Genomic DNA, 23,478 nt, shown 5'->3' with positions numbered 1-23,478 from the left:
CTGCCTAGTTCCTCCCTGAAGTCTTGGGTTGTTGAACCAGGTATAAGGAAACAGGTAATAATAGCCGGAAGTGGAGGTTTGCTGCCCGTGGGTGTGAGGTGGGAAAGGACTAAATTGTACTCCCCGGAGATACAAAGAAGCTACCGTTTCTTTCTCAGATCCCTGTTCTACACACCCACTCAAAGACATTCCTAACCCTGTGACAATCCACAGAAAGAAGAGGAGGAGTTGGTGGCATTTGTAGTAACAGGATGAGAAAGTGTGAGACTTCCTGTTATGTATGTGTGACAGCTGGTGATAAGTGGAGGGGCCTGTGCAGGAAATCCGTTCAGCTTCTGCAGTGTGACCTCCCAGAAACTTGGCAGCTTCTTTAGTCTAGACGTTGATGGCAGGACAAAGAGGCGCCTGCACCATGAGCGATGTCGTAGAGAGGAGCTTGGAAGGACCCTTAGCACCCACTACAGACAAGTCCTCCCAGAAAAGGGGAGACTTGGTGGAAATATTAACCGGGGAGAAGGTAAAATTTGACGACACGAGACTTTCTTTAATTCTTCAGAACGGCCTGGAGACGCTGCGAGAGGAAAATGCTTTGACAGATGTCATCTTGTGTGTGGACATTCAGGAATTCTCTTGCCATCGCGTGGTGCTTGCTGCAGCCAGCAACTATTTCAGGTCAGCCTGCTTTGAATCCAAGTCAAACTGCATGTATATTGCAATGAGAACAGCTGTAGATGTGAGAGCTCTACAATCTACAAGACAGGGCAAGCTCAACATGATTGGCTTGCTGTTACATTTATGGTTTTATATATTCTTACATAGAATATGTTAGGTATCATGTTATATTATATATTACCTTATGTATTATATATAATATAAATACACAACACACACACACACATACACACACACACACACACTAAGGTTTGTGCCTACTGAAAATATAAGAAAGGAAACTATCAACCTTTAGAGTTTTGATTTAGGCCAAGAGAAACTGGGACCATTTAGAAGCAGTATTTTATTATTTAATTACTTGGAACTTTTCATGTCATCCTTGGTCTGATTCCACCATTCTGATACTTTTCGTTGAAAGATTTAATTCTATCTTAATATCTCTTATCATCTCTTAGAGTCAAGCTATCATTATTTTTAAAATATGTTTTTTTCTCTTTTACCTTGGCTAGTGTACTTTACTGATTATAAAATTGAAAATATTCTTTAAAAACATATACATACATACATACATACATACATACATACATACATACATACATATAAGTATGTCCTTGATTTTAAGGCTGTGAAGTTACATAAGTCAGGGGGATTTTTCTCTCTCTTTCCTCAGTTTGACTAATGTGTTTAAAACATGATGTTGTGTTTGTTCATCAGTAGAAGTAGAGAAAAAGAATATGGCCTTGATTTTGAAGTTACCATATAGCTTGCTGAAAAATAGGGGTTTCTGGTGTGCAAGGAGAGATAGGAAGGACAAACATGCAAGAAGGCTCTGGACGTGAAAGGCTCCTGAGCTGTCATAGTGAGAAGACCTGTGTCCAATTCATTTGAGCCTTTCCTGGCCATGAGATTTTAGGAGAGTTTCCTGTTGTTCTGAATTTCTGTTTTGTCAACGGGAAGATGGAGACAGTAACAGTTTTCTTTCATCATTGTTGTAAAGGTCCTCTTAGTGAAAAAAATCTTACATGGTGCTTGGCTCATAAAACCCTGTGTGAATACACCTGGACCAGCATTGTCAACATCAGTGTGGTCATGACAGAGAACCATTGAGTAAGGATGGTGTAGATAAAGGAGGTATTTTGGAAAGTAGGAAAAATTCAAAGAGCAGAGGTTGTTGTATGTAAAGAGCTCCCAAGGCAAGGGGCAGGGCCTGTGTGAGTTTGAGGGAAGTCATGCCTGCAAACAACGGTCACTGGTTTCACTCTGCACTAGCATGATGAAGGTGACAGACGCCCCCTTTTCAGATGAGGAAATGAAAACTGCACATTGTGTACTTGGCCGTTGCAGGAGTGAGGATTCTGATTCTACACATTCTACGAGTCCTTGTTTTAACTGCAGGACGAGCTGCCACGAAGTATGGAGCATCATGCTGTTGTCAGCATATCTTGGTAAAATATAAGTATGGTCATAAAAGTGGGTTGACACAAACACACTGCTTAACCTGCTCCTCTATTGGCCACTAGCTTTCCCATTCAGGAGGGAATGAACATCAATTTGTCTCAATGGCCTGGGAACTCATTTTTAGTTTATTCTTTATGTTTTGAGTCACTGAAAAATGGCTATCACTAGTTGGTAGTTTTTTAAGTGTGGTTGCTTGCTTATCAGAAAGGACTATTGGCTGTCTTCCCTTGCGACATCACTTTTTTTGGTCCTTGGGTTTCTCCTTATAAACAAAAGATGCCTTCATTCAGATCTTTTATTCTTGCCAATGTTGAAAACTGCTGGTCCTCAGGGACAGTATGGCAGTAAGAAGCTGGAGCACACACAGATGTGAGTGTCTGCATGTGGATGTAGACTTTCTTAACCTTTCTTTACATTTACATCTAGGTATTTCCAATGTAGTTTTCCTCCTATAATGGATACAGGGCTCTTGTTATAGGACTCTGTTTTCTGTTTGTTGAGCAATTGTGTGGGATACACTTTGTACCACATGCACTTAGCACATTTAATGTGTACAAAGATTTTGTGTACAACAGTTTTGTGCACAATAATATTGTGTTCATCTTACACATGGGGGGGGGGGCTGAAGTCTAGGTGCCAGTTAATTAAAAACAAAATAGTCAACTTGAATCCTAAGACCAAGGATCTGCATTGGATCTGACAATGACTCACCGCCTCTTTGCTTTGTTTCTAAGGTTTTGGAAAGGGTGAGACATCTGTTATTGTCATAACATCACTCCAGATCGAAATTAGCAATCACTGTACATGGTACAGAGCAGGCATCACTTCCCTCAAACTTAGCCCCTGGCCTTGGCAATAAATACATGGGAGCTATTTAACTCACAACAACCTGCTGTCATCACACACATAAAGACGCAGTTGCAAGAGTTTATTTGTGCACCAGAAAAATGATAGGGTTGGAATGTGTCAGCCAAACAGGAACAATATTAGTCACCCAGACAGTGATTTCCCTTTGTAGATCTATTTTAAAGTCTTGGGAGAAACAAGGAAGTTGGAGAAAAATGTGTTTTGTGAAGACTGAGAAATGAACAAAGGATAGTAAACCTTAAAAGTTAGCTTCTTGGCTCTATAAATCTGGGCAGAACTTATTTGGCCTCTCTAAGGCCCAGCAGCCACATCTAGAGCTAAAGATTTTCAGGTCTACATTTACAAGTGAGTTGTCATAGAATGCAAATAATGGAACAGTTCATTTATTAATCTGTTGGCTTAAAAGCATGTTGTATGTGGCAAAGTCAGATGTTTTAGTTTTTGTGATCAGAAATGCCTCTGGTTTATTTGAGAAGATAAATGTATGTGTGTAGTAGCATAGACTTGGAAAATCCCCTCCCAAGGAGTGAAGAGAAGCAAACCCAGGAAAGAAACAGGTGCAAGGAGGTCAGGCATAGTCAAGATCTCAGCCATTCCGCCTGTGTCAGGAGGAGCCCAGCTACTACAGAATCCTGAAGGCCATAGTATAGAGTAGAGGTTCTCAACCTGTAGGTCATGATTCCCTTAGCAAACCTCCAATTCCAAAAATATTTATATTATAGTTCATAACAGTATCAAAATTACAAATTCCAAGGGATAGGAATTCAAATGAAGTCAGCTTTAGCACATTCTTAAATCATAGGAAGACTGGAATGTTGCAGAGAACAGGGAGGACAGAATCCCAGGCCTTCAGACTTCTGCCCCCACATGGTTAAAGTTTGCTTTTTGGTAGGTCTGAGACTCATTTCTTGCAGCTTTGGCTCCAGAGGAAACTAAGGGATTTTCTCTGTGTTTAGTATAAAAAGCTCCTGAGAGAGAGAGAGAGAGAGAGAGAGAGAGAGAGAGAGAGAGAGAGAGAGAGAGAATATTCCCTTGCCACATGAAAAGCATAATCTGAGTGAATTCTGGCTGGGAGAGGCAATGTCCAAGAAAAAGGAGACACTGACCAAAAAAATAAAATCTATTAAAGACAGTAAAGTCTGCTTTACTTCCTTTTACAATAACTTTGTATTGTTTGGTTGCTGGAATCTCATGCATTAATTAACTTATCCCCACTTTCAGTGCAAAGGCCATACTAATTACACAAGTAATGATATCATTATGATTTTAAACATGATAAAACTGAAAACTACTGGCTTTCGTGAGGGAGCTATGAAAAAAATAGACATAATGGTCCGTGTCTGAAGTCAAATATGAACTTACCAGATCCATAACATCTTTGGTCATACAGAGTAAGTCTGGGGCATTTTGGTTTGGAAGGATTTAGGAGAGGGTCTGAAACCCAATGACTATTCTGGAAAAAGAGATTAATAGACAAGGGAACACACACACGGACACATGCATGGATGCACACATTGCAGTGTGCACAAACAGGAGAGATGAGAAGAGTGTGAGTGTCAATCTACTTAGCAGCGTCATAAGACTCAGGATGGCATATTAGGTTGGCAAACTCACAGTGGACCTGGAGTTGAATAGGAGAACTTTCTGGAGAGCTAGCATGAGCACATGCATGCAGATCACCAGGAGAAGGAGAGTAGATGTGCAGTTCAGTACAGCTGAGAGACTCCTAGAGTCAGACCATGAAAGGTTTTGTTAGTACTGGTTATGGAGTGGAATGTATCTTACCGGCCTGGGGAGGGCATGGAATAGTAGAGCATTAAAAAAAATGACATGATTTGACCTCTGTGTAAAAATGCTCTATTAGGCTGTAACTAGGGAGAGCCACATCAGGGAGACCTTCTAGAAGTTGCAACAAGTTACAGTGTAGTTGAGCATAGTGACACAGGTTTTCGGGAGGTTGAAGGAGGTTGAAGCAGGAACATCCAGATCCCTCTTCTGACTTTCCCAGGCATCAGACACACATGTGCTATACATAAATATATGTAGGTAAATACTCATACATAGAAAATAAAAATCCACAAATCCTTAAAAAATTAAATCAAATAAAAACATGGGTTGTTCTTGGCTTTTTGGTGAGGTGGTGGTTTCTGCATTAACCACGGCAATATGGTAAGCTGCTCTGAGAACAGCACACATCTATTGACATAAACATGAGAATTTAAAAGGCACTTGACATGACTGCTTAGCAAACAATAGTTGTAGGTTCCCTCAGGGCTGAAGATCTCCCCAGCCTGTCACAGAAAAGGACGTTGCAAGATTCTGAGAGCCAGAGGAAGGGGAGATGTGTAGAAAAAAGATGTTCTGAGACAGGATGTAGCCTTAACATCCACGAACTCACTGCAGTTCTGGTCTGCACAAGAGTAATCTCAACACGCCATCATGGATGTGGGAGGGGCCACGAGGCCCAACCTTCTCTGAGGTCAGCTGGCAGTTAACAGTTGCTGGAGAAGAAGATAACCACTTTTTTAAGTGGTGTAGCCACTAATAAATTGCCTATACTCCAGTAAATACCCACCTACACCCCCACACTTGTGAGAGTAACGCTACGTAACTCAGTGGGTCACACATAGGAAGGAAGCATAAAATTAGGAGGGGACCTTGGGAATAACAACATTTCAGCATGAGGACAGGGGTGAGGGAGGGGAAGGGATGTGTGTGAAAGTGATCACAATCAATTATATACATGTAGTAGCCATAGACCATTAGAAGCCATGGATTACCTTAGATCAAAGATTGACACAGTTGTTCTGTAAGGGGCCATGAGGCACAATGTTTTAAGCTTTGGGGCCATGTGATCTCTATGCTAATTGCTCAACACATAAATTAATGTGTTTAAACTTTGTTTCAAAAAAAGGGGTTTTGTCATTGTCCCACAGGTGTGGTTAGCTTCCTGGCTGTGGTTGGCTGGCCTCTAAACCCAGCTATGTGATTTAAATAACGACTTAGCAGATCTAAAAGCCTCCTCTCTGTAAACAACTTTCTTTTTCTATGGTCTTTAAATATTGATGGCGTTTCTATGTCAGGAAAGCAAGCGTTGTGTTTAAGAGACCGCTGTGTTCATCCCTCTGCTCTGTCATCTCCCGTCACAGTGCTGCTCCTTAACTGTTTCAGTTTTTAGTTACCCAGAATCCTCCTGTGCAGAAACCTGGTTTTATATTTTATATATTTTCTTATACCTACCACAGTAAGTAATCCTAACATTGTTTTTAAAGCTTGTTTTCTATTACATGTGGAAGTCATATTGATTAAGGCAAATCTGGGAAAAAGAAGAAACATTTAAAGACTAATAAATATGTACTGAATGTTCTTATGTATTGAGCTATAAATTTACAGAAAATTTACCCAGAAGTATTTTTATTAACATTTAAATATACTATCAGTTCTTTATTCTAGGCATAGATGTTAGTCATTGTGTTTGTATCACATATTGTCACTTATTTTTTATTTCCAACTCAATTACATAGTGTAAGTATTTTTCCCCTTATTCCATACTTTCTATAGACATAGTTTAATAATTTCTGTCAAACTGCGAATGTATTGTAATTCACTTACTACTTAATTGTGAACATTTCCATACTTATTGTAACAGCTTTTTGTATACAGTTAAATGATTTGAAATGGGTTAGGAAAAGTTCTAGGTGTTGACAAAAGGAACAATTCTTGCCTCAAAGGAACAGAAGAACTTGTTTATTCTGGAGGCAAATATGAGAGCTCATAGCCTAGAAACACAGAATATGCTGTCTTCCTGAATACCATGTTCCAATGAGGTAGCAATTTCATGAAGCTTCTATTGAAACAGAACAAAGGAAGTAAGTCGACATGCTTGCTCAATACACTGGGTCAGCTTGTTCTTAGCAAGGTGAGAAAGCACAGCTACAGGCCCTGGATGCTATCTGTTGAGATTCTTAGCCTTTCTGTTGGTGACAGTATACATTCCAAAGATTATGTAATAGTCACAAAGATGTTAGGTCACACATAGAAGTGGCAATAATGGCTATTGAGGGCAGTAACGATGGCTCAACATAATTTGGGACTTGCACCAATCCAACCTCTCTCCACAGTGACTGATGTTCTAATCAATCAGTTGTCCCTTGTAGTCACAGCTTCTTCCCAGGAGCTCTTCTTCCCACAATGGACTCACATGATCGATATGTATTTGAAGACAAATGAAGCATATGGTCCAGTCATTACAAAAAACTTGCCTGCTCCAAGGCTTGCAGACAATCAGAGGTATCCCAGAAAGCTTCCGTGAGAGTCTCCTCCCACTTCTCAGTAACCCTGAAAACTGCATTGCAACTTTTGACCACGTTGCAGGAAGTACTACAGCGATTACACTCAGCATTCAGTGTCCCGTGTCACCTAGATTAGCTTAGGCATTTGGGGTGCTGGACTTTGAATTTAAAAAAAAAAAAAGTTCTCTATGAGGGAGGATCAACTAGAAGTAAAGATTCTTTCCTGTGTGCTGAAGAAGTCCACACTCAGTGCCAAAGCCTGGCAAGTGTCATAGTGATGATTGGAGCCCCAGCCTTGGCACTTGTGCACAAGAAGAACCTGCACAACTTCCCCTCTTTCTTATCACACCCTTCCTCCTCTTGTTTTGCAGTTGCTTTCTAGCAGGAGTGCCCGGCTTTCTCCTCTTGCCTTCTGGCTTCTGTATCATGGATAGCCAAATCTCAGGCTTGTGGTCCAGACCAGCCTGGCAGCTGGCAGTGGAGGCACTCTGGTATATGAGGGATTCTCTGCCACCAGCAGGTTGATCCTCTATGTATTGGGAAGAAGATGTGGACCAAAGTGTGCGTGTAGGATTCTAAGTGGTTAAAACTGGGAACGCTCAGTTAAGTCAGAGGCTTATCCCTAACTTCTAGATAATGAAGTGGCCATCGCAGAAAGCTTCTACAGGGTCCTGTGTAAGTTGGGATGAAACATAGTCAGAAGAGCAAGAAAATGGAATGCAGTGTACAGGGGTTGAAATGTGACAGTGGACAGCAAGCAGCAATGCTCACCTAATCTCATTAAGTGCCACTCTAATCAGATCTCATGGAAGTGGTCTGGGAGGCAAATGGTATTTTGTTAGGGCAGTGGTTCTCAAGCCTCCTAAAGCTGCAACTCTTTAATACTGTTCTTCATGTTGTGGTGACCCCCAACCATAAAATATTTTCATTGCTTCTCCACAACTGTGATTGTACTACTGTTATGAACTGTAACACAAATATCTGTGTTTTTTTGATAGTTTTAGGTGAGCCCATCCAAGGGGTCGTAACCCACATGTTGAGAACCATTGGGTTAAGGGCAGGCAGGCTGTCTTTCTAGTGGAGAGTGTGAGTCAAGTAATAACCACCATATGTGTAACATAGAAGCGCAGGTAGAAGAGCACAGAGGTAGCACCAGCACCTTGGAGGTCTGATTCCAAGAGTCAAGTCCTCATTACACTATTACACGTATCTGTGCAAGGTCATGCTGTAGTCATTTATACTCATAGTACTTAGACTGTAGGTCAGAGTGTGAAGTGGAGTTGTTAAATCTTCTTGGCCTAAGCTGTCAGTGTGGGGGGATCTTCTCATCTCTCTGTTCATCTATGTCTGCATCTGACAATTAGTAAAAAGTGCTTGCCATGGCATTTTAAAAAGACTAAAGTGTACTTACTCATTTATGTTTTAAAAGTCTAGGTGTGTTGCTGTTAAGTACAGAGAATCTTTGTGTTCAAGTTAATCTCTTTCTAGTGTGTGTTGTCCCTTTGTGTCTCCTTTTTCCCCTCCCCTTGCCTCTGTTGAATAGAGACGAGGAGGACACAAATATTTTGAATTTTCATTTCTACCAGATCAAAAATTTCAGTGGGAAACAAACTTCTTATAGCAGTAATTCCAGAGAAGGTTCTGAAACTGGATTTGCTTGGACCCTCTTTGTTCTGCAGTCAGTCCTAACGAATCACTAAGGCTTGGGGGATGCATTACATGGCTTGGACTGTGTTCACCACTGGCCCATGAATTGAGGCTAGCTTCACACAGACATCTGAAACTGTGTAGGGGAGGGGTAGGTCACAGTGGGAAGTCTCATGTTCCTACTAAACAGAGTAAGAATGACAGTGAGCAAGAAAACAAGAATGGCTGTCACATGTGTGTCTGGATCATTACTTGAGTCCATACACAGTATTTGTTGTTATGTTCTATTGGATCTGATCTTGTTGGACAGACAGAATAAGCCTTTCTGTCATAAATTTGGATGATAAGAGTCTCATGGCTTGCTGAGTCACCGGTATTGCCCTAGTGGGGTTTTGAGGGTTCTGGTTACACAGTAAGCAAGCCAACTTCTGCTTCCTGAAAGCCATATGTAGTGACTTTGAGGAGTGGTCAACTTGAGCCAGAAGGCTGGCAAAAAGAAGTTCTTTTGAGAGCTGATACTATTTAAAGTCAGAGAAGGGAATACTCAGCTTTAAGCTCTGTTGTCACTTTAGTTCAAATGCTTGTTCAGTGGCTAGAAGTGTTAAATAATCTGACTTTAAACTCAAGAGAGAAATGTGGGATGCTGTCTATCAGATGTGTCTGTAGTAGAAAGAAAGATGTCTGTGAACTTTCAAATGCTACTCTGAAGATACATGTTAGTTTTTTTTTTAATTACTATAACAAATACTGAGACTGGGAACTTTAATAAGAAGAAAGGGTTATATATAGTACTGGTGATGCAAAGACATAGTGATAGCATTGGCCTGGCTCTGGCCTTGACAGTCACTTAATAGGTTGGTTATGTTATGGTGGGAGTAGGTCAGAGAACAATGTCCCATGGTGAGACAAGAAACCAGACAGCTGTGGGGGTAGAGTCAATCTTCCTCTTTCAAATAACTCTTTTTTGACAACTGAGCAGTGTCCCATGAGAACCACATTGGTTCTTCTGATGACTATGTCCTAACAGCCTAGCTGCCTTGGTACTTGGTTTTTTGAAAGTTCCCAGCACGTTTACACTGCCACATTGAGGACCAGGCTTAGAACACACAAACCCTTGGGGGAATAAACCACAGTAGAAGTTACGCTTCTAGCTGTGAGTGAATTTGCATGCATACAACAGACAAGAACAAAATCTCATGTTATTAATTATTAATAAGGCTTTTATATCAGGCTGTTTATGGAAACTCTGAGCTCCAATGAACTGTACTACCTGAGTACAGGCTGCAGTGCCTTTTCTGAGTCTATTAGCCAGAGACATAAGAGGCCAACACAAGTCCTGGCAGCATGAGCTTTCCAGGCTGACGGAGGAGAACCTCTACAGCAAAAACAAACAAGATTTTCCAGACGAATATTTGTCTTAGCCAAGTATTTTCTTAACTTTGATCTTTATTATATCTTCTTGTTAGGTGGGAGCCAAAGGGGCCTCTGTTAGGGGACTCCCCTGCCCAGGTTCTCATTTGGTAACTGTGGCCATTTGAGTGAGAATATTCCTATAGGCTCACATATTTGAAGGCTTGGTCTCCACTTGGTGGAACTATTTTAGAAGAATTAGGAGGTGTGGCGTTGTTGGAGAACTTATGTCACTGGGGGTGGGCTTTAAGGTATAAGAAGCCCAAGCCACTCCCACTTAGCTTTCTTTCTTTGTTTCATGCTTGTAATTAGGATGCAGGCCCTCACTACTGCTCCAGTGCCATATCTGCCTGCCTTCTGCCTTGCTACCTGCTGTGATGGTTATGGACTCACCTTTTGAGACTTTAAGCTCCCAATAAACTTTTTCCTATAAGTTGCCTTGGTCATGATATTGTAGCACATCAATAGAAAAGTAACCAAGACAGTTAAGGCAAGGCCCAGGCTTGCCTTAAATATATGGCCCTTCAGCTTCAGTCTGGGGTTATAGGCATGTGCTATCATGCTTGAATTAAGGCAGTGGATTTTGCCGGGCGGTGGTGGCTCACGCCTTTAATCCTAGCACTTGGGAAGGCAGAGGCAGGCGGATTTCTGAGTTCGAGGCCAGCCTGGTCTACAGAGTGAGTTCCAGGATAGCCAGGACTACACAGAGAAACCCTGTCTCGAAAAAAACCAAAAACAACAACAACAACAAAAAAGGCAGTGGATTTTAAGTTTTGGTTTGTTAAGTAATCATGAGCACCAGAATAGAGTCTAATAAGACGCATTTAGCTAACCCACTGCCAAAGATTTTAACTCATTTGATTTAGGCTTGGTAATATTCAGGATTCTGTTCTCCTCACAGGCACACACAGCATTCAGATGTGGCTGGCCTTTGAGTTTACATTATGACTCACCCAATGAGGCTGTTGTTAGAATGAGGTGAGTGTTAGGAGAACAGAAAGCTTCCCTTTCTGACCTCGGATTAGGCACAAACCACACTCAAACACAGCATCAAATGGCCTTGCAGGTGTAAGTTTTATGAAGACAAAAAGGGGAAGGCCGTGTTAGAATGGGCTAGGATGAGGTGTATTTTGATTGGGCATGTTAGTTAGGTGAACCAAAGAGGGCTTTTGATTGCTGAATTTAAATACTGGATCTTCATAGTCAGTCTCAGGAGGAGAATCTGGCCAAATAAAGAAATAGACCTTGGTGTCTAGCTTTTGGATTGTAATTAAACGGCCTTAGCCAGGAGAGAAAAATGGGGGAGAGGGGCAAGGTCTGGCAGAGCCATGCTGGCCAGAGCCCCTTCATTGAAGGTGTAAGTACGACTTCAGATAATAACTTGAGATCAGAATTTGGACTAAGCTGAATGTCTGCAAGCTTTGTTTAGCTAGAAGTAGCTTGGGGAAGGGGTTGGAGTGATGGCTCAGCAGTTAAGAGCACTGGCGGCTCTTTTCAAAGACCTAGATTCAATACCCACAGGGTAGCTCACAACCATCTCTAACTCCAGTTCCAGGATGTCTGATGCTCTTTTCTGGCTTCCATGGGTACTTCATGCATATAGTACAAACTATAGTGTACTATATATAGTACACACCATCCATGCAGAGAAAACTGCCACATTTTAAAATAAAGGAATTAATTAAAAAAGAAATTAAAAAAAAATAAGAATTAGATTAGGAAATGGAAGGTTTCGGTGCCTGCCTGTAGATCAGCGTTTCTAGCGGCCAGACAGCAAACCCATCTTACCTTCCATCACCGCTGGACCTGCTGACTCCTGCTTTTTTTGCAATGGAAACTTCTTTGATTGGTTACGCTGAAACCTTAGCCCTTTCTCAACAATGCTGCTCATTATGTATCACACGATGAAACTGAAAGTAATATCTTAACCAGTTGCATATATGTGAAAACACACACACACACACTCACATGCACACACTTTGAAACAGATTCTTGATAGGTATTTCAGATTGATCTCGATCTTAAGATTCTCTTGCTTCAATTTCCTGAGCACTGAAATTGAAGGCTGTAATTCTGTGCCATCTACGGTCGGTCAACTACTTGTTTGTACTCTTGAGTTGAATTTTACCCACTTTGCAATTAATGTCAGTGCCACAACACAGAATATCTTAGTGAAGCAGGGAAGTTAATCCTTTATATGAAGAGGATGGGGGAGGGATGAACAGGGAACTATGTAGGGACAGGCATGGGTTAAAATGCATAGGTCAGTAGATGTGACTGGGGAATACTTGTTTACAGGCCTGGTGTTGAGGCAGGGAGGTTGTAGGAGAGGGTAAACCATAGGTCAATTGGAATGGGTGAAAAGTTCCATTGGTGATGTCTTAGTATATTCAGAAGCATGCAGAACTCATCAGAGTAGAAAGTAGAGTGCTTGTGGAGATTTATTTCTTTCAAATTCCAGGTCCTGTGTGTCTGATAGGAATTTCTTAGTGGGAGGAAGGGCTCCTCCTCATCCTCTGCAGGACGTTTGACAATTTTTGGAATGACAGATGACCAAGAAGAAACAGTTCTAAGGATCTCGGAAAGAGCATCCATCAACTAGTCCACTCACTCATTTATTTACTTATGTTCTCTAGAGACCGAGTTTGCCCTTGATCTGGAGCATTGTTCTAGGCACTGGGGATTCAGTGATGGCGACAGTCCTTCTGCTCATATAGTAGATGGGAGGGTGACCATTAAATTAGTGAACAAGTAGTTATATAGTACAATGTCAGGTTGTGAAGGTTCTACAAAGAAAAAGAAAAAGGAAAGAAAGGTGGAGTGGTGATTTTAGATTGGGTACAGCATGAAAGAGAGCATCTTTGAAGAACTGACATTTGAGGAGGGGCCTCAGTTGAGGGCTAAACCTCATGGACACTGGAGGGCTGTGTGGCCCAGGCAGAGTGTTTACATCTGGGTCTGACTTCATGTAGGTGAGTCATGGGTCTGTGACTAGATCCATGGCTGTGATGGGAGATCCGAGCTGTGGGCTCATGGCTACGTCCACATGGTAGGAGATATGCTGAATGACTCAGGCTTTGTACTGGTATCATTGAGTCACCATGTTGGGCAACTGGCTTACTGCTTCGAAACTATTTTTGTTTTAAAATGAGGATCTCATGCGAGTTGGTCCACATCTTTTTAGAAATTACTAAATTTCTAAATTTTTTTATTATGCAATATCTCACTTATATGCTAGGGGGTACATTTTTTATTCTTTTTATTTTTGGTATTGAGAGAGATGGAGGCATGGGAGAACATGTGTGTGGGCTTATGTACGGAGGTCATAGGACAATTTCTGGGAGTTGGTTCTCTTTCTACCACAAGGGTCCTGGGGACTGAACTCATGTCTTCACATTTCTCACTAGTCCTCCTAGGGCTTCTTTATTTTTTCCTTTTCCTTTTCCTTTCCTTTCCTTTCCTTTCCTTTCCTTTCCTTTCCTTTCCTTTCCTTTCCTTTCCTTTCCTTTCCTTTCCCTTCCCTTCCCTTCCCTTCCCTTCCCTTCCCTTCCCTTCCCTTCCCTTCCCTTCCCTTCCTTTCCTTTCCTTTCTTTTCCTTTTTTCTCTTCTTTCCTTTTCTTTTCCATCTATCATCCATCTTTCTTTCTTTTTTCTTTTTCATTTCTTTTCTTCCTAACGTTTTGTCATTACTGTTTTAAAACAGGCAAGCCTTGAACTCACAGAGATTTGCCTGCCTTGGCCTCTCAAGTGCTGGGACTAAAGGTATATGCTGTCACACTTAACCTAAAAGAAGAGAATATATATCTCTGATTCTCCTATCTCTGCTTGTCTGGTATATTCTACTGGCAGGTACCATCACGACCTGCTATTGTTCTTAATTATTCTTATTTCTATAAGTTACCATACAAAGAGTGGGGTTCATTATGGCATTTCCATCCTTCCCTTTTGGCTGTTTTTGAGATAGCTTCACTTAGCCAAGGGTGAGTTTGAATTTACTATATAGTGGGATGTTGTTGGCCTTGATCTCCTTATCTTCCCGCCTTCACCTCTTATGTACTGGAATGACAGGCATGTGTCATATATGTCTGTGCCATTGTACTTTGTTTGTATGTATCATCTCCTCTATATTCCCATGACCCCACTAAGAGGTAAATTGCTAACAACCAAGCTGGCTGTGCTACCAGAGAACAGACCCAGTTTAGTGTACCCAGTGTTGATGCTGAATCAAGTCTCTGGTCTTTGACTTTGTATCCTACTGATTTTCTTGAGTATTGTCTTTTGTTAAGCTCCAGGAAAGGGCCCTAAGTTCTACTTATAGTGTCTTTTCTGTGGCTGGCCACCATGGCGACCAAAATTTGTCCATGCATGTATATGTATGAGTCTTTGAGGGCAGCAGAAGCCCTCAGTAGTAGAGTAGTCAATGAAGAATTTGTTGGCTTAGCTTTAGTTCCCCCTTATTTGTGTTCAACATGATGGCCATGGCCAAGGGCAGTGACAACATGTCAGAGGAGAGCAAGGAAATGCTAGGACTTTGGGAGACAGATGTGCACAGAGACCTGAAGAGAAAGACATTTTTATTATACTTTTTTTTTGTTTTCTCTCTTGTGCCCATAAAGGGTTTTGAAGTTAGTGTCTTTAGAGTGATGCTCATATAACCCTGGCTCCACCTTTGCTATAGATAAAGGGTGGACAGCATGTGGAAACCATGAAACTGGAGAGCTAAGAGAGACCAGGACACATGCTGGCAAGCTAAGGGCTGAAGTGGTGTATGACCTACTCTCAGAATTTGGATGTCAGTTGTCCTTAGCATGCATGTGTGTTTGAATGCTTAGTTCCTAGCTGGTTGTGCTGTTTGGGGAGGATGTGGGACTTAGTTGGAGGAAGTGGGTATCTGGGAGCAGGCCTCCTTGCTTACAGCCCAGCTTCACTTCCTGTCCTATCTCTGTTTTCTGATTTGAAAATGCAAGGAAGTGGCTCACCCTCCTGCTGCCACAACTGTCCTTGCTGCTTTCCCTCCTTTGTGACCTGTGCTTTCAAGATAGAGCTTCTTCCCTTACGTTGTTTCTTGTTACCTGTTGTTACAGCAACAAGAAGATTAATTAATTCACCCACTATACACCATGTCTCTTACCAGCTAAAATTTCCCTGATCTGGTCTGGAACGTCTTACTTGTTTGAGTTTTTACTGACATATGTTATCTTACTTATTCTTCAGATACTTCAGGAAGGTGGGAATTTATCAATAAGCATTAAACAGATGAATTGATTTGTATTTTCTCATTTATGCCATGATGTGGATGAGTCTAAGATTTGAGTGGGCTCCTGCCTTCTTCCTGCCACAACCATTGGGCAGCACTTCTTTTTGACTTTCTTCTGGGCTTTTGAAAAACCAGATTGCTTGAGAATTATCTGTTCCTGAGTAGTTCTTGACCGTCTCAGACAGAAGGCTGTCTGTGGTACTACAGGGCCCAAGCAGTGTCTTTATCTCTTGTGACAGATGTGAAGTATGTTCTCTAGTCTCTATAGGATTAGGCTGAAATAACCTTCTCTGAGCACCTGATCTTGTTTGGCCTCTTCATGTACTGGTCCTTGCATGCCCAGTTCCCTTAATTTTCTGGAAAATCCACATGTGGGCTAAACTGGAGTAGAGTGTCATCCACTGCACGTGATTCTAAGAGAGAATTCAGAAACTACATCTAGGAATGATGCCCTGTCAAGAGTACAGATAATCCCAGAGATACTAATAATGTGTCACTTTAAATACATTGACTTCGTTTAAGAACTCTTCTTTGTGGGAGGCATTGAATTAACATAGTCAAGAAGAGACAAAGAAACAAGGGAGAAGGTCTTAAGAAGTCAGCAAGTCAAATGACTGTTTCTATGTTGGCAATCAGTTCAGGTCTTGACCTTGGGACTTCACTGTTGCAGGAGGGAAGATGACTTTAAAAGGGGATCTGTTCAGGTCTGGAAGGATTCACATCACAGGCCTCTCTTCTAGGGCTATGTTCTGCAACGACTTAAAGGAAAAGTATGAGAAGAGGATCATTATTAAAGGGGTGGATGCTGAGACCATGCACACTCTCCTGAACTACACATACACAAGCAAGGCTCTGATCACCAAGCAGAATGTTCAGCGGGTTCTGGAGGCTGCCAACCTTTTCCAGGTGTGTGATCAAACAAGTTCTGTGCTCTTTGAAATGAATGAAAACAGGGAGCCCCCAGAGACCAGTTTAGGGTGGCTGTGGGATCTGCACATGCATACATATACACAGAGAGAGACACACACAGAGAGAAAAAGGCAGACAGACAGAAAGACATACACATGTACGCAAAGACAGATAGACAGACTGACAGACATAGACACAGAGATATACACACATACAGAGAGAGATGGAGAGAGAGAAAGAGAGACAGATAGACAGACAGACAGACTCATCTCCACAAATAGACAGACAGACTGACAGAATATAGACACAGAGATACATATACACACAGAGAGAAACAGACAGAGAGACAGACAGACAAGTGTACACAAAGACAGACTGACAGACAGACATATAGACACAGAGATACACACTCAGAGAGTTAGAAAGAGACAGAGAGACAGAGGAGATAGACAGAGGGAGAGAGAGACACAGAGAGAGAGAGCGAGAGAGAGAGAGAGAGACAGAGACAGAGACAGAGACACACAGAAAGACACACATACATAGGACAAGATTACCTGAAGTCAGATGTTCCTTTGGATATTTAGTGGCAGGTGATGGGATGACATAAGGCCTACTTCATCAGATGAAGAGGAGAATGTGGTGCCTGGTTTTCACTTGGTATCTAAGTGTAGCACAATGGCTGACAAGTGTAGCAGCCCAATTAGAGCTGGCGGTAGGGCTCATGCTTCCTATACAGAACTGATCTGAGCATGAGTTAGACAAGAAGTTAAGGCAACACAGAATATAACTGAAAGTGCTGTGATTTGAAACTGGGTTTTCTGATTGAAGAAAGTACTCCTTGCCATCACAGCATGCAGCTTTCAGGTATTGATGCTGTCTAAATGTGAGGGAATCAAGATACGTGTGACAAGCACTTGGTGGCTGTGAAAGAAGAACATTGAGAGGTAAGCAGTGTCACAGAAGAGAGAAGACTCCAGGATTATGATTTTTTAAAAATAATATATTGTTTCTATTCAATGATATTTGTTTCAATATGATTGTAGCAATTACACTGGCTTCATAAACTAATTAGACCATAGGTAATGTCAGTTGCATCTATAATTATAACAAGGGTCTCATCTAAATTATCATCTATGGCCAGGACTAGGATTATACTGTTAAAATTGGTTTCATTGTATTACTGTTGTCTTGTTGCCTAGATGTGTAAGAAGCAGAATCTGGGTGATAGGTCAAGTCATTCCTAGAGGCCAGAGATGAGCATCAAATCTGATGTATGACTTGACTCTTATGATTTCTGCTTGTGTCGTAATTGGCTTGGGAACATAATTGAAGGGAACAGAACCCAAAGTATGGGAAAGTAAGTGTCTCTGAAGGATTCAGGGTCCAAGATAGATGGTAGCAGGATTACCTCTGTTGAAGTTGGGTTTAGGGAGGGATTTATAAAGTCTGGCAAAAGACAGGAGTGTGGAAAGGAAATCCATGACAAAGGAAATCCATGACAATGCAGCCTTGATGAATTTTGAGTAATAGGTTGCTACTAGTTGGGTCAATTTTGTTGGCTCAGTTCCCTGGTGCATCCTGAAGATGCCAAGACAATCGTTTCCAGCAGAGCTGCTTTCCTGGTAATGTCTCCAAGCCATTTTCCTGACCTGCTGTCTGTATTCACCATCAGCCCCTTTGATTGGCAGGAAACTATCCCTCCTTATGGGAGACAGGAATCACTAACTTCATGCCTATTTGTAACTCATTTCTTCCTTCCCACTACTTTAACAATATGACGTTCTTCGAAGTAGAAGTGTGTCAGATAAGTGTGCACCAGTAGGGTATTTTGCAGCCTCTAACTTCACTAGCAGGGATGTATAAGGAGTATTGTGTGTACTCTAGTTGTTGATAGATCACATCCTCTTATTTCCTGGGTCAGGAGTTTGCTCAGCAGCAAACGTGTGTACTAAGGATATGCGACTACTTCTCTTGCTTCACAACCCAGGTACACCCAAGTGAGGGAAGTTATAGATGGGTAGGGAGATCCTGAGAGCTGTGGCCTCATGATTAGATTTGTTTTTGCTCTTCAGTCTGTAGGATTCCTTCAAAGAATTTTTTAGAACTAGCTTAATGGCCTTAGAATCTTTTAGCTTATTTTTATCATGGAAAATTTTTATTTTTCCTCCCATTATAACAAATAGCTTTGCTGGATGTAATAGTCTGAGTTGGCACTTATTGTCTATAAGAATTTGAAATACAATTTTTCCAGGCCCTCCCAGCTTTTACATTTTCATTTGAAAAAAAAACAAACCTGTTATTCTGATGGAATTGCCTTTACATGTGAATTGTTTCTCTCTTGCCAGTTTCAGTATACTTTCTTTGTTCTGTACATGTAGTGTTTTAATTATAAAATGATGAGAGGACGTTCTTTTCTGGTTTTGTGTGTTTGGTGTTCTAGATCCTCCTATATATCAATTGGCAATTTTGTTTCTAACTCTGGTAACTTTTCAGTTAGGATTCTATTTTCCTTTACTTTTAAGAATTATATGATCATGTCTATCTCCTATTTTCCCCTTTCAACTTCCTTCATGTTCTCACATCACAGCCTTCTCAACGTTATATTCCCTCCCCCTCTGTTTTTATACTGATTAAGTCCAGTCAGTGCTGCCCATATGTGGGAGGGTGTGGGGCATCTGAGGAAGCGTGCAAATCCTACTTCCCTGCCAGTCCCTCATCTTTCAAAGCTAATGATTCTTTCTCTTTCAGCAGCTATTAACTGTTGGTAGCACAGGAAGGGGTTGGTTTTGGAGGACATTCATCCTATCTATTCCATAATTTGCCTAGCATGATCTTATGTAGATCTTGCTCAGGTATCAACGATTGCTAGGAATTTTAAGTGCAACTGCCATGTCATGTTCTGAAGATGGCATTTTATGTTATTCCTCTCTATTCATCACCTCCTTTTTTCGGCCTCTTCTTCCACCTGCTTCCTGAGCCTTGGTGGTGGTGTAGTTAATGTAGACATCCCATTTAGGGCTGAGAACCCAGCCCCCCATTCTCAGCACTCTACCCAGTTATTCATCTCTCCATTGACTGATGCCCACTGCAAAAAGAAGCCTGTCTGACTAAGGTTGAGAGAGGCCCAAGTCTGTGAGTATAAAGATAAATATTTAGAAGGAAAGTAGACATCATGAATAGTTAAATAAAAATAGCAGGTTCAACCCTGGGGGTCCATGAGTTTCTTACTCATGGGCTTTTGACCCAGGCATGAATTCCCTCCTGTGGAACAGACCTCATGTCTAACCAGGAAGTTGTTTTCTCATAAAAGTCAATCCACCAGGCACCATTAAGCATATCATGTCTGGGAAGTTGATATTGCAGCATGTAGGGTCAAGTGCTAAGTTAAGACGATTGATGTCTTTTCTCCTCCAGCAGCCTGCACAAGAGGATCTCAGTCTGTTTGTGGTTGACTTCTATATGTTCCACAACCAACATATGTGGTTTCTCCAGCAGTATGGTCGTACAATGTAGTTATGATGGGCAACCAAGGGAATTAGGAATGGCTAGTGCTGTTTGCAGACCTGTAGTGACTAACTGAGCTGTAACTCCAGGGAGGTGTCCCATGCCTTGTACTTTCATAATTCTTTTAAAATTGTATTCTGTCTTCAGAACTATATTCTGTGCCTGTTATCCTTAGATTTACCTTTTCAGAGTGCCACCTACATCCCACTGGTACTTTATTGTTTTATTCTGCCCTGCTTGATTATTCCACTTCTTCCATGTTATCTTCAAGCTAAGAAGTTCTAGCCTCTCCAGAGCTATTCTATTGATAAAATTTCCATAGAGCTTTTTCATTTTTAGCAATTCAGATTTATGTTTCTTCATTATTTTTCTCTTTTTTGAATTCCTTCTTTTTTTAATAATTTGCATCAATGTCCTTATTTTATTCAGCTGTTTATGTTCCAACCCAGGTGCGTCTTTTCTTCTTTGAACATATTTCTTTGAATTTTGAGTTCATTTGAGTTCAGTGTCTGAACTCTCATTTAGATGACTCACCATCATTAGATGCCATCACTGTGGAATTAGTAGTTTTTGATGAAGTTATGTTATCTTGGCTTTTTATATGTTACTTCATTTGGTCTGACTGTATCTGGTGTTATTTCTTTGCTTGTTTTTTTTTTTTTAAATCAAATATTAGTTGAAGTATTTGCAGTGTTCACATGAGACTTAGGTGTGGTAGAGTTGAAATCCTGTGTTAAGTATATATTTCTCTCTGAGTAGTTTATTAATTATGAGAGCAACCATTTGAGTTGGCATTTTGATGTTTGAAATTACCTCTATACAAATGTTGTACAACACACACACACACACACACACACACACACACACACACACATCGAAAGGCTTTTAGAATGAGTAAAGAATCTGAATAGACATTCCTCAAAAGAATACCTATAAATGGGCTCTCTAAGGCAGGCAGTTCTTATGGGAACTCATAAGTCTTTGATGGTATTTTAAGAGTTCCTGTGCAGCCATGTCTCTTTGGTGCTATTTCAGGAGTTCCTGTCAAAGAGTCAGGTGCTTACTGTAACCTTTTATTCACCCTAGCTTTTCATGTGGGTTCTGGGAATCAGAACTTGGGTTATCAGGTTTGATTAACAAGCACTTCTATCTGCCGAGCCATCTCCATAGCTCAAAAGATAACGATTCTTATTTAAAATAACCATAAGACCATTATTGCCCTTATAAATAATAATAATTTTTATGTCCCCCAAATTTAGTGCTTGTAGACATTTCTCTGACTTTGTTGCTTAAATCAGTGATACAAATATGGTTCATACATTAAAGTAAGTTGATATTATCGCCCCAGTCTCTCATTCTTAATATATTTTTATTCTTTGATAATCTATACATGGATATAATGTCTCTTGATCTTGTTTACACCTCACTTCTTCTCTAACTCCTTTAAGACTCACCTTGACCCCCTCATCCCTCCTCCCAACTTCATGACCCCTTTTTAAAAATGATCCACTAAATCATCTTGTGCTGCCCGTAGACTCATAGATGTAGGCAGAGCTCGGGTTCTTTCACTCTTTTTCTCCCTCTACTCCACTTGTAGCATATTCACCAGAGAAATTAAATCAGTTGTTCCATGGAGTGTCCCACTGTACAGATATAGCTGGATGTATATTTATGGTATCATTTAACATGTATTTACTTCTATATCATTTCTGTAAATTGATGATTAAATATAGAGGCTTGAATGTAGGAAATATAGCTTGATGGCAGAACACTTATTTAGCACATGTGATGATGAGTGTCTACCCTCAGCACTACAAAATAAAATAAAATTAAATTAAATTAAAAAATCTAGAGGCTTGATCAGATTTGATGAAGAGATTAGAAAATCTTTACATTTTCACATAACTTAAGGTAATCTTATATTTTAAAATTATTTATAGAGTTGTTGGCTATGTGGATGTATTATTTTTAGACTCTTCCCTTATTGCTGGACATTGAGACTAAGTTTGGCACAACACACAGCACACTGATAAATGCTCTTGAGGGATGATTGCTTTCTGGCCTGACTTTCTTCCCTTCTGTTAGTTTCTACAGCTGGTGGATGCTTGTGCCAGCTTTCTCACAGAAGCACTGAACCCAGAAAATTGTATTGGAATATTGAGGCTTGCAGACACACACTCCTTGGACAGTTTAAAGATGCAAGTCCAAAGTTACATCATTCAAAATTTTGTTCAGATTCTGAATTCTGAGGAGTTCCTTGAACTTCCTGTGGACACCTTGTACCACATCTTGAGAAGCGACGACCTGTGTGTGACTGAGGAAGCTCAAGTGTTTGAGACTGTGATGAGTTGGGTCCGGCACAAACAATCAGAACGACTCTGCCTACTCCCCTGTGTCCTCGAGAATGTGCGTTTACCACTTCTGGACCCATGGTACTTTGTGGAGATGGTCGAAGCAGACCCTCTCATTAGACAGTGCCCTGAAGTCTTCCCGCTGCTTCAGGAAGCCAGGATGTACCACCTTTCTGGCAATGAGGTGAGTTGGACTTGAGAGATACTGCATTTTGTTGGGAATGTAAAGTATTAGCCAGGGACTCTCAGAGACACAAGTGAACCTCATCCACAAGTCCATCATTCTGGAATCTGGGGATTCCTGATCTGTATAATGGGGATGATATTACATTTTCACATGTCTGTTGAGAGGCTTAAGTGAGACATGGAAGCCCGTGGCCCTGTGCCTGTCACATTCATCCTCTGCCTAGTTGTGTGTGGTCTAGTCAAATCACCATTCTGAAGGGGGTCTACTTTCTTCTATTTCTCTTCTCTTGTGAGAATTTGCATCTGTTGGTCTATTCTGACATTGCCTGGACTCTGAGTCTCATTATTTCTTTACAGAATTTCTGGAAATTCCTTAGATCTCATTACTGTGCTCCCAGGCTATCCTGCCTCCACCCCTGGTATGGTAGAAGATATACATGTAAACTTCACCCCTGGCTGGACCTTTTCACTGGCTCTCCATCACTTTCAGGAAGATACCCACTCTTTCTGCTAAAGTTCCCTAAACTCCACTTCGATGAACTATCTCCTGCTCAGGTCTCTGCCATCATTTACCACCCACTTTTATTGTGTGTGTTTGTATTTTATATTTTTAATTAAAAACGAATTTAATCAACATGTATTTTTAAATTAGAATATAATTATATCATTTTCCCTCTTCCCTTTTTTCCTTCCACCTCTTCTCTTATGATCAAATTCATGACTTCTGTTTCTTTAATTGTTGATATATGCCTTCTGCTGTGGTTTTGACGTACTGCATCCGGTTCCTAAACAAGGCAGATGCTATCTAAATGTCTTCTTTTTCCTTCCTCTACTTAACTTCTGCTTCTACTCCAAAATTCAAGCTAAGGTCACCTTCTCCAAAGAACCCTTTGTTTTCTTATGTCTATTAGTTCAGTCTTTGGTC

General features: G+C 40.9%; 1 protein-coding gene across 4 annotated transcripts in view; it reads left to right on the top strand.

The window, feature by feature from the left end:
- Positions 1 to 288: 288 nt before the first annotated feature.
- Positions 289 to 23,478, top strand: part of Klhl6 (kelch like family member 6) — a 33,829-nt gene continuing 10,639 nt past the window's right edge. Inside the window, exons 1-4 of one of the 4 annotated variants that reach the window (XM_076942657.1) lie at positions 289 to 672; positions 16,344 to 16,509; positions 22,102 to 22,551; positions 22,911 to 23,108. In XM_076942657.1, the coding sequence (XP_076798772.1) occupies positions 386 to 672; positions 16,344 to 16,509; positions 22,102 to 22,551; positions 22,911 to 23,108 (1,101 nt within the window). In that variant the 5' untranslated portion in view covers positions 289 to 385. Of the gene's footprint in view, positions 673 to 16,273; positions 16,510 to 22,101; positions 22,552 to 22,910; positions 23,109 to 23,478 lie in introns of all 4 variants that reach the window. The other 3 variants (XM_076942659.1, XM_076942658.1, XM_034515507.2) reach the window with 3 other exon arrangements.

Source organism: Arvicanthis niloticus, chromosome 12, assembly GCF_011762505.2.
Source record: "Arvicanthis niloticus isolate mArvNil1 chromosome 12, mArvNil1.pat.X, whole genome shotgun sequence".
NCBI lineage: Eukaryota > Metazoa > Chordata > Mammalia > Rodentia > Muridae > Arvicanthis > Arvicanthis niloticus.
Note: the sequence above shows the minus strand (reverse complement) of the source record. Positions and strands in the feature narration are given on the sequence as shown.